The sequence below is a fragment of the Podarcis liolepis genome (genome assembly GCF_965112155.1).
Source record: "Podarcis liolepis genome assembly, chromosome: 1".
Taxonomy (NCBI): Eukaryota; Metazoa; Chordata; class Lepidosauria; order Squamata; family Lacertidae; genus Podarcis; species Podarcis liolepis.
Window position 1 is genome coordinate 64,062,520 of NC_139554.1, and position 12,029 is coordinate 64,074,548.

The 12,029-nt window shown below is 39.4% G+C and overlaps 1 protein-coding gene across 3 annotated transcripts in view; it reads right to left on the reverse strand.

Annotated features, from left to right (window-relative positions):
• MPPED2 (metallophosphoesterase domain containing 2) overlaps positions 1–12,029 on the reverse strand; it is a 134,129-nt gene that overhangs the window by 61,190 nt on the left and 60,910 nt on the right. For all 3 annotated transcript variants that reach the window (XM_083465581.1, XM_083465582.1, XM_083465580.1), the window contains exon 4: positions 2,888–3,113. In XM_083465581.1, coding sequence (XP_083321707.1) covers positions 2,888–3,113 — 226 coding nt within the window. The remainder of the gene's footprint in view (positions 1–2,887; positions 3,114–12,029) is intronic.

The following is a 12,029-nucleotide window of genomic DNA, read 5'->3' on the forward strand; positions in this document are numbered from 1 at the left end:
CTTGAGTCATAGAGAGATGGTTTGGATGTTAAATCTGGATTTCATTTTTGCCCTAGAACTGACCTAAAAGAACTGAAAGCTGCCGTGAGAGTGTCAGCGCAAAGCATTTCCCAAACATGCTCACCTGTCTCCTTAACCTATAGGACAAGATGAATTAAAAATCACTTCTTAATTTCCTTACCACCAGTTGCTCTGAACATAAATTTACTGCAAATCATAACAGTTTTACACAAATTAGTTCAACCCAAATTAAGAGCATGGAAGGGAAATCTTCATCCTTTGGGAGAACATGGAGTCTATAAAGAAAATAGAAGACAAGGCTCAACTGGTGTTACTAAATATACATATCTGCTTCCTTTTACTGTTTGTGTACAGTGGTGCCCCGCAATACGAATGCCTCACAAGACGGAAAACTCGCTAGACGAAAGAGTTTTCCGTTTTGGAGGTGCTTCGCAAAACGAATTTCCTATGGGCTTGCTTCGCAAGACGACAATGTCTTGCGAGTTCCTGCTGGTTTTTTCCCCTTCCCCCCCTTTTTCTAAGCCGCTAAGCCGCTTATCAGCTGATCCGATCAGCAGATAAGCCGCTAAAAGCCGCTAATAGCGCTAATCCGCTAATCCTTCAATGGGCTTGCTTCACAAGACGAAAAAACCGCTAAACGAAGAGAATCACAGAACAGATTCTTTTCGTCTTGCGAGGCACCACTGTACACATGAAATTGTGTCGCCACTTCTGGTCTAGCTCCATCTGCTACCATAATGCAATGATGAGCAACTTTCCAGCAGGTCAATACAGCCCCAAAATCACAAAACAGTTGCTTTCTGCAGTGCAATCCCTGCCATTTAGAGGTTCTGCTCTAGGTAATCCAAATATGAATGGGTAGAATCCATTATGAGACAGAGTTAAGAGTTCAACTGCATCTGCTGAAAGAAGAAGGTCATTCTGAGGCCATTTCCAATGCTCACAGTCTCTGGTTAGGAAACATATTTCCCAATTTTCTGTCACTTAAGATTTTATAACTTTAAGATGTTACTTTCATGCATGCAGAATATAAAAGCTTCCGAATACAGGTTTTTAAAAAGTAGGAGCTAAGTCTCAGAAAGCAGAAAGCATTCTATTTACAAATGATTTTTTCTTAAAAAGGAGAAATGTAATATTCAAACAGGTTGCCATCAATTTTTTCACTTGGTTCACTGCCCCAAACAGGAATTATGCAAGAGAATGTGAAACTCCAGACTTGCATTTTAAAACAAATCCCACCTAAATTTAGGTAGGCAATACACACACACACACACACACACACAGTGGTACCTCAGTTTAAGAACAGCCCTGTTTACGAACTATTTGGTTTATGAACTCTGCAAAACTGGAAGTAGTGTCCCGGTTTGTGAACTATACCTTGGTCTAAGAATGGAATCTGAACGGTGCAAGGGCACTGGCGGTGAGAGGCCTCATTAGGGAAAGTGCGCCTCTGTTTAAGAATGGTTTTGGTTTAAGAACAGACTTCTGGAACGGATTAAGTTCATAAACCAAGGTACCACTTTACGTGAGTAGTTGGCAACTAGTACACCCATGGGTTGTATGGCCAGTGGATGACTTTTTCTGGTCCATCACTAGAAGATGGCCTCCTCATAGCCAGTTACAATGAAAGGTTCAGACAATCCATATGACTGATGGGAGGAAGAAATATAAGAACTGTAGAAAATGAGCAAAGGCAACTTGCTTCATTCAAATGCTACCTTCTAACAGGGAAAACTAAATTTAAGCATAGAATATGCTCCACACATAAGTACGTGAGAATACTAAGTTGATGAGTATACTTTCTGCAGGGAAGAGATGACATAGGGAATTGGGTCAGACACAGTACTTGGCCAAGGAAACAAGCTAATAGCAAGAAAAACAGTATATTGTGTTTAAGTCATATCTGAGCCGCTGACAAATGCTAGTCTGGGTTCCCTCTGTATATAATGGTGCCATTAGTCACAGACAGCCCCACTCTGTCCTCTGCAGAGATCTGGACTGCCTCTTATGGCACCCCAACTTCCTACTCTCTGCTCTGCCCAAGGAAGAAAGCATTTGATTTCAGTTCACATTCAGTTAAATGAGGAAGACCTCAGTTACAATCAGCAGAGACATAGATGGTGGAACAAAGAGCTCAAAAACACGCAGTATCTAATCAGCAAATTACCCACAAAAGTGTTGGGAGAACAAGCAGGCATACAATAGCCTTCAATATCAGTCTGTTTCAGAAAGTATCACACTAAACCAGGTGGCCTTGGGGTAGTTTTACAGAAACAATTTGCAGTGTTGGTATAAACAACAGTGCTCCTTTTCTAACTTCATTTACTCAGTGTCAAACAAATGCAGTCTTTACTATAGTCACTAAAATAAGACTGTCCCTGTTTTTATAGTTGCTCATGTTTTGTCTGATTTTACAGTATTTTAGTTTTATATCCCACCATAGCATGCTGGCCTTAAGCTGATTTACAATATTCAACCATTTCCTCCATAATACCAATTTATTACTCTCTCCTAAAAATCTTGGACTATCAATCTAAAGATATATAAAACAAGAATTTTAGGATCCAAAGTCTGAAAATTGTCCGCTAAAAATACTAAAACCAAAATGCAATCATTTTGGTAACTTTCACGTATCAAATACAAATTATTCTAGCATTTATCATGTAAATCTGAGGTTCTAATAATTTATAAAAAAAACAAGAAAGCAAGCCAACAAGCAAATATTGAGAAGATCATAGGAACAACTATTGAAAACCATTTTCAATACTTTTACAGCAGAATCAACAGAATTTGTCAATGTAGGAATTTTTGCATATTGCTGAACGAATCACACACACAAGCAAAGAAAGTTTAAACTGAGACTTACCAAGGAGCACCATATATTCGGAATCCTTTGACTGTTACTTCAGAGTCTTGCAAGTAAATACTGTTTGTCAGAAGTGACTGAACATTGTCAAAGTCCTCTGGTTTCAATTTGGACACAGAGGGAAAGCGGTAGTAATCCTGTTTAACAAGGTCTGCCATGAATTCTTTATCAAATGTCAGTTCATGATTCCCAGCAATCACTATTTTATATTCATATGGCAAATTTCCTGAAACAACAAAAAAGCATTTAATAAGCATACCTGTGCCCAGGTTTTGTATTTTTTTTATGCGCACTTAAGGACACAATGGATATATTTGCATTCCTGTGAGAAACAAAAGCTATTACTGCTATTCTGTGCAATCATATATTATCACTTATGTAAAATATACCAAGAAAACGCATATGTATGTGTGTATAGATGCATGTATTCAAAGTCAAAGAAAATGATCCTCTGGATAACTTGATGTGCCTAATTTACTTAGGCTGCAATGCTATGCATAATTCTCTGGGAGTAGCCACTATTCATAGGACTGACTTCTGAGAAGACATGCATAAAATTCTTCATAGGATTAAGGAGTGGTAAAAGAGAGAATATCTTCCACTCTGTTGCATGTTTTCCCACTAGAGACTGTGGCCATGGCCATACAGAATGGCAAACAGGATGATTAATTAACATGGCCAGTGGGTGGATTGGTGTGTGTGCTATTCTTTCCACTCACTAGGGATCTAGTTGTATGTTCATTTCCACAAGACTGAAAGAAATATAAACATATTTCAGTCACATCTCTCTTGTGAACTTTGTTAGAAACAATGAAACACATTTTACCTATATTATTATTTCTGTTTAAAGGGTCCTCCAACCCTCTTTGACCTGCTTTTCTGGAGAAGCCGTGGCCTCAGGGAGAAGAGGAATTGGCAGTGTTTGTCGCCTTGCCCCCTCCCTCCAGCACCAGCAGAGCTCTGGAACCAACCCACTGTATTTTCCTCCTAATTCTTGATGGATGAACTTCATTCTGCCTATAATAATTCATGGGACTTAGTATGTTCTAAATGCTTAAGTGCTTTCATAATACTGCATGGGCCTGGAAGGAAGAGCTGACTTGACACTCCTAGTTTCACAATTTCTTTTTCTGGTAAAGGAAACAGAAAATAAGTGTTTCTTCTTTATTAAAGAAGAAACAGTCAAACAACCAATATACTTCTTTCCAAAGCCAGCTCTTTTAAAAACTGGAGTGGGGGCTGGGTTTGAAGGAAGGCTTTGTTCATTGAGCCTCACTCCTTTTTCATGCCTCTAGCGCTAGTTACAAGAACAAAGTGCAGGCAATCAAATTACAGAATATATGGATCACATTCATATCAACACCTCCTGAAACTGAAAGAGGTCAGAATAGGGTAAGTTCATTCTCTGATTCATTTACAAAATAAGCTGGTATGCAACCTTGTTGGCACGAATGTGCTTTTACAAGGCTGACTTCGTATTGACAAGGGGTTGCATTCACCAGGTAAAAAACTACCGTATTTTACGTCCTATAGGGCGCACCGGCCCATAGGACGCACCTCGGGGTTTTTTGGGGGGGGGAATGAATTAAAAAGAATTATTCCCCCCCGCGCCACGGCTGCCGCCCCAAGCCTTGCGCACACCTGCCCGAAGCACGGGGCACCCTTCGGAGGGCTCCGCGTGCTTCGGGCTGCAGGCTGCCGCCCCAAGCCTTGCGCGCCCGGCGGGACCTCCTGCCGGGCGCGCAAGGCTTGCGGACACTCGCTGGGGCTGCAGGCTGCTGCCTGCGGGAACTCCCGCCGGGCTTGCAAGGCTTGCGGATAGCTTCCTGAAGCCTGGAGAGCGAGAGGGGTCGGTGCGCACCAACGCCGCTCGCTCTCCAGGCTTCAGCAAAAGCCTGCATTCGCCCCATGGGACGCAAACACATTTCCCCTTCATTTTTGGAGGGGGAAAAGTGCGTCCTATGGGGCGAAAAATACGGTATTTTAACTACCTCTGCGCACTGCATTTAAAACTGGTTTCTTAAGGTACAGTGTTGTTCTTGCACATTTTTAGTGACAATAAATTTAGAGATCAATTAAAGATAGAGCTAATGAAAAGTAAATCAGCTGTGGGAACAATACTAAGGAAGACAATTATCATATAAAATGTGAATATACATAGCTTTTGTTTTGATATATTTACAAGCAAATTGTACTGGAAAATGAATGACATATAGAATCTGATAAAGAAAAGACCCACTGGAAAGCAGGATGATACACCCATGAGTTCCAAGACTCAGTCACAAAGTATGGCACTACGGCAATGTTGCATCCTTTGGAATGATGAACCTTGCTCTGCAGTTTCACCTCTGAACTTATGCATCTGTCTAAATGCCTGCCTCTTCCAGGAGTTCCAATAAACTCATAGGCAAAGAGAAACAAACCTGAGTGCCCCTGAGCATAGGTAGAAGGTATTGGGGCCCTCTGCCACCTCCTAAGATGTTGTTAGAATCAAATAATTGTAGAGTTGGAAGGGACCCCAAGGGTCATCTAGTCCAACCCTCTGCAATGCAGGAATCTCAACACAGAATCAAGTTTTGAGTTGATTTGAAACTAGCTGCAGTGCTCCAACTTGTGCTTATACAGTGGTACCTCTGGATACGAACGGGATCTGTTCCAGAGCCCCGCTCGCATCCTGAAGCGAATGCAACCCACGTCTGCACATGCACGGGTTTATATTTTATTTTATTTTATTTTATTTTATTTTATTTTATTGGGAAAGATGATCTCTAAACCTTGAACTATTTCACCTTGCATGCCCCCCACGTGCCCCTGGCAATAAGATTTATCTTAATATATTTGGAAGAAATGTTTTTAAACCTGCTTCTATAACCACTATGGCAACATAGTGGACATGTTATGAGGATCATTTCCCAGGGCAGTGTTTCCCCAAATTCCTCCCACTCACATGGACCACTTGAGCATTGCTGAGTGACTTTATCTACCACTTGATGTGGTAGATGTTCTGTCTGCTGTAGCATAAGGTCCTGTGATAAATGCTGTATTCAAATTGTGTATTTGCACCATGGACCACATGAATGAAGCTCGTAGACCACTGGTGTTTAGGGACCTTTGCCCTAGAGTGATTTCCAATTAAGTCCTACTCACAGTAGACCCTTGAAACCAGCAGCCTCAAATTGCTTAATAACACTGATTTCAATGGGTTTACTATAAAAAAACACTGTATATTGCCTGTTATGTTTTGAAGATCTTGGTCCCTCTTAGTTATTGGAGGCATCCTTTATTATTGAAATCTTGTACATTATCTTACTATTTCCGGAAAGGTCACAGTGCTGTTACATTCCCTGAGAATGTGAGGCTTTTCAAAAGTTCACTCAAGCTTTTGAGCAAGTAGTTGACAACAGGTAAAAAAAAGATATAAACAGTCCAGGATCAAACCAAAACAGACAGCAATCATGGATAGAGTCCATACTTAAAAATGTATAACCCACACCCACCCCAATTATTTCTGTGAATATCTTTGAGACACCAAAAAAGGTGTTTTGTTATGTTTGTCAGGGACATGTTTTTGTTTTCAGTTATCGGGCACTCAATGTAATATTAAGCATTTTTTTAAAAATAACAAAAAATACATATATAATATTTTTGAGGATAGGGTTTCCTGAATAGCAAGTTCATCCCCCCCACCCCCAGTTCTTAGCTAAAGCATAATAAACTGCTCAGCCTGTCCAAACTATTGCTCAACAGAGTACCTCACTCAGATACCTAAGCTGATTCACACATATGACAATATTGTCAAATTTCCTACTGGTGAACATCCTTGGCTCATGCTTTTGCGTTTTCATAGAAGGAACCACTTCCTCCTTGGAAAAGCAGATAGTGAAAGGTATTAAAACGCAGGAAATTCAGCCACCATCATTGTCTGTAAACTAGGGCTAAGATTTCCAATACCCAAACAAAATTAATTATTCTTTGCAGGTAGAATAAAAAAGCAACAGAAGTGATTATGTTAATACAGGTAACTTAAAAAAAGAAGCAGCAGAAAAGCCTCTAGAAAAAAGATGAGCTCACAGGTTTCCAAGAACCAATTGCCACAGATTCATTTCCATGAAAGAGTCAACCCTCCCTTTGTGCACATTGATATTACTCTCAACAACAGCTCCATATGTGCATTAGAGCAACTGCTAGGAATGGAACATTTAATCTCTTTAACCAAAGTACTATGACTTGCTCCTGCTGCTGTCTTCTCAAGATCTGTAGCTCTTAATATATTTTACGATGAACGCAGTCAACGATTCTAAGATGTAACAAGATCCACCTCTCAAACAACTTTGCCAAATCAACAACTATATTAGCCAAACTGTCCAAATATAATTATCACCTTTCTTTCATAATCCGACAGAAGAATCTTTAGCAGAGCAACAGGGATGAGATGCTAACTTTGTACACACAGAGAGTGGTGCCAGACGACAAGCATTCCTCAAAACTAATGAGCAAATATTTGTGAAGGGGGGGGGATCTCATAAGCACTACATTTTAATCACAAATTTTACCTTTCACAAAATAAAAATCCTTCAAAAGTGGTATTTGAATTAGGCAGAGGCTGAAAGGACATTCAAGAAGCATATGGAAAATCCATCAAGGCAGACAGAAGAGCGAACAGCCAAACTGTTTTGGTTTTATGCAAGGAAAACACCAGGCTACAGCACAGGGAAAAGCAAAGGCCGAGACCTACCGAGTCCTGCGATAAATCTAAGGCTCACACATAAAAGCTCTCCTTTGTTGAAAATGTTGTTAGACACAACAAAACACAAATGTTACGTAAGAGCAAGCTCTGCCTCTGACCTTTCACTCTGTAACCGTCAGGCTTCATTAATTTTCACAAGGCCTGACAGCTCTAGCGTTAATACTCACGCTTGCTGATCGAGCCACACAGCAGGTTCAGACTGCTACCTTCTCCTTTGAAACTCATGCATTAGGGTTCCTTCCATGCTGGCAATGGAAAACCAAGTCTAAGAAACATTAAACACAAAAAACTACGTTACAATAATGCCAGGGTTGAGCCATAAACCCATCAAGCAGGGAGAGTAACGGGAGTCCCACCTAGTCTAAATCCCTGAGTGGGCGAGAGCGCATATGGATCTCGATTAGAGTCCACAGTACTGGGATACATTAAATAAGAGTATTCCCAAACCAACGAGAGTTGAAATCCACTGGTGATCCTCTGCTAGCAAAAGGCATCCTTTGGTGGAAAGGGGTGGAGTACACTTTTTCTGATCCCCTCTCGCTTGCACCCTCTTCCCCCTCATAACGTGTGCTCAGACACACTCCAGATCAATTGAGGGGGTGGGATATGGAGAGCTGCAGGATGCAAAGGAATAGCTAGAAATTATCTACCTTCCTAATGGATCCTTCTGTTACCGCAGGGATGCCACCCTTCGCTATTCCCCAATTAGTTGCTTAAAACAGTACACAGTGGTACCTCAGTTTTTGAACGTAATCCGTTCTGGAAGACCGTTCGACTTCCGAAACGTTCGAAAACCGAGGTGCAAAAAGCAGTCTGCAGAAAACTGAAAAAAATAACATGTACACGCAGCAGAAGCCGTTTGACTTCCAAGGCGAGTTTAAAAATGGAAGCATTTACTTCCGGGTTTTTGGTGTTCGAAAACCGAAACGTTAGGCTTCCGAGACGTTCGAAAACCGAAGTACCACTGTACATGCCTGTCTAATGGCAGGTTCCTTAGAAAACTTCGTATCACCAACTGGAATAGGTGACTTTAAAGGGGGCTATATATGTGGGGGCCAATTAAAAATTTCCACAGCAGTTAATGAAAATACTTGCTTCTACAAATTTATGTCTCAACCATAACATTATTCTAATGTAACTGTTTGTGATTGGTACCCTTTTTAAAATAAACTTCATTAAGCAAAAGGAGGGAGGGGGAAAGAAATGTTCCGTATAAGTTAAACATTATTTTGTTCCAACAATTATTTGGTTTCTGTTTATATCATAGTTCTTTAATAATATATAGCAGTTGCTAAGGCTGCAATCTTAAACACACTTGCTAAAGAGTAAGCCTTGATGAATACAGTAGGATTTACTTTTGAGTGGACATGGATATGATTGCACTGTAGAATGGTTAATATGACTCTTCAATATATTCCAGCAACAAGTTCCCACTAGAATTTACCAACTAGGGCTCATAATTTCTTTGTCTTAAAATTATGGTCCAATTAAGCATTTACATCCCATTTTGGGGCTGGGGCTTGAGCATATCAATGTACAGTACAAAGCACTGTAGCCTTAGATACTTTCTGGAAACAAAAATAGCACTCCAGCAAGTATTTAGGATTTTATTGTCAGTCATTTTGTTTTTATTTAGATTTTGAATTTTATAATGTAAAACAAACAGAAAATACCGAAACAAGCAATATCTCTTACATTACCACTGCAAAATTGCATAAATCTAAATAAATGTGAAGATACAAAAAGGTCTTATCAGTGTATGGATTATCAAAACCATATATTATGATAGACTAGAGGACAGGGTGGCTGTGTTCACGTAAAATAATAACACCAAAGCAGACAGCAAAACAAATTGTCTTAGTGTTTTTTCCTCTGGCTACCTTTAATTTGTGTGATCTTTTTCCCAATTAAGCCAACTGCCAGTTTACTATACCAATAGTCAAGTTTGCTTAAATAAAAAGTTTTGCTTCTTATGATGGCTTGAGCTGCCATCAGAAAGGAAGTGTTTAGTTCTTTATTTTTAATGTTTTGGTCTTTATTTTAAAAGAGATACAAAAACACTCCACACTGTGGAGAGAGTGAAGTAAGTTGGGTGGTAATAAGGGCAGTTTCAGAAAAACCTTAAAGGAATATCATATTGTAGACTCCAAAGTCACTTCTTTTTTGCTATCATTATCCATTATGATAAGAATTGTCTCTCAGCTGGCATGCATCATAATGTAAACAAAGGTTTGGAACCACCAGCCCCCAAGTTACAAGGGTTGGTATAGCAAATCCCTTCTTAAACATGGATGCTTAGATCAAAAGACAAATGCATTTGTTTTTTCTGCCGAAAACTTTACTGTACTGCCTGAATTTCCACTGGTTATGTCTGGAACACAAACCTAAGATATGGCAATGCCATCATTTTAATACCTGTTAATTTGTCCACTGTAGACAAATTAAGCTTGTTCTACATTCTCATGTAATTACTTATCATCTTACATACATTGCCATAGGTGGACTACATATAACCTACTTAAAATGCTCATTGCTTGAATGCCCAGGCATCTGAATTCGTGTGATTTCAAAATGAGTGATAATGTTGAAAATTCTGCTTGAATTTTAGGGGCAGCACTGAAGAAACAGTCATCAATGTTTTGTATTGTTTAGCACCTCATATCTGAAAACATCAAAACAATTATGACTGAGATATGTATATTTTTAAAATGTTTTCTACAGCAAGATAAATATATCACAGATACATTCCTAGCCCAGCCTTTACACAAGAGTGGATTTTGACCTATCTAGCACTGTACAAAAGTTTGTATCTGTTAGAAGTATGCAACATGAGTTAAACTGCTTGTTTTCACTTTTGTAACTGTGGAAAACATTAAAGATTCTCTGATAAAAATATAGCTGATTTTTAAAAAGAAGACACACAACTCAGGTGCTAACTACACTGTATCTCTATTGTACTTTTTGTAAACCATTTTACTGTAACTTTCATACATCTTCATTATTTGACAATAAAGTGAATTCTGAATCTACTGCAATGATAAATTTACATGAAATTGAACTATCCTGAAATAGCCCAATAGTCTGCAGGCAGATGGCAGAAAAAATGTAATATGGAGAATAAATCTAGGTCGAGTTTTGGCACTCATTCCTTATTTGCACAAGAATAATTTAGAATTAGCTGCACAGAACCTAGTCAGAAAGCTATAGGACTTCAGCACTGTTTGCTTCTTCTGTAACCAGTACATTCAAGATCATTTTCTATTTATGATCAGACACTATAAAGACTGATTTATTATGGCAAAAGCTTTCATGGATTATAGTTCACATCATCAGATACACAAAATGTTATTCTCATTGGAGACAGACAGGCAGGCAGACATAAAGGTGACAAACACATAGTGGGCACAAATGTCAATGAAATGCAAAAGGTACATTCTGTGACAATATATAATAAGCACAATCACCATTCACATTAGCAGTAGCCTGGTGATAAAAATCTCTCTAGCTTAACTATGCTACCTAGCAACTACAAATGGAAAATAAAACTGTACATATTTAGGCCTCAACAGGAACCAAGTGGTTGAAAAATTCTAGGTCAGCATTTTTACACTGGAATCTCCCTTTGAAGTACTTTTGATGAAGAATAGTGACTTTCAGGTCAACAGCAGTATGTCCTGGGAGACTCTCATTGGTTTCTGGTTGTTGCCTTTATTAATGTTAGCTTTGTGTTCATTTATACTTTGACAATGCATCTAATCTGATTGCCCTATGTAGACAGCAGAAGGACATTGCTGGCAGGTAGCGGCTTATATTAGTTGGAGAATGATCCAGGGAATGAACCCCAGATGGTTTGGCATCATTAAGTCCTGTAATAGTGCTGTCTGAGCGCCAAACTACATACATGCTGCTATTTGTATCAGGAAGAAGCTTCAATTGGGACCAACGCAAACTTCTCTTCCATTACAAGTAATTGCTCTGGAGGTGTGAAACCTACATGAACAGCAGCAGTGGTGAACGCTTCCTCCTTGTTCACAGCAGTTCCGATCATGATTCAGGACCCAAACATCTGCTTTTCGTGTCTTTAAAAGTTAAATATGATGTTGAACCACATATTTTATGCCTTGTGTAATTTGGTCGTACTGTATGTGTGTATTCTGGCAGAGTTGGCAGCTATATTTGTCGATAATTGAAACTCACTATATGGTGCAACTGTGTGTGTGTCCTCTAAGTTCCACTGCCCACAAAAGCTTCTGCATTAACTTCATTGGGGTGGGAGTGGGGGGCAGAAAAATATGAGTGTACCCAGACACAGCTTCCACATGGGTAAAAAGGAAAGACTAAATGTCCATAATCTTAATATGTACACCATAGCACTCATTACTTGAATTCAAGCTT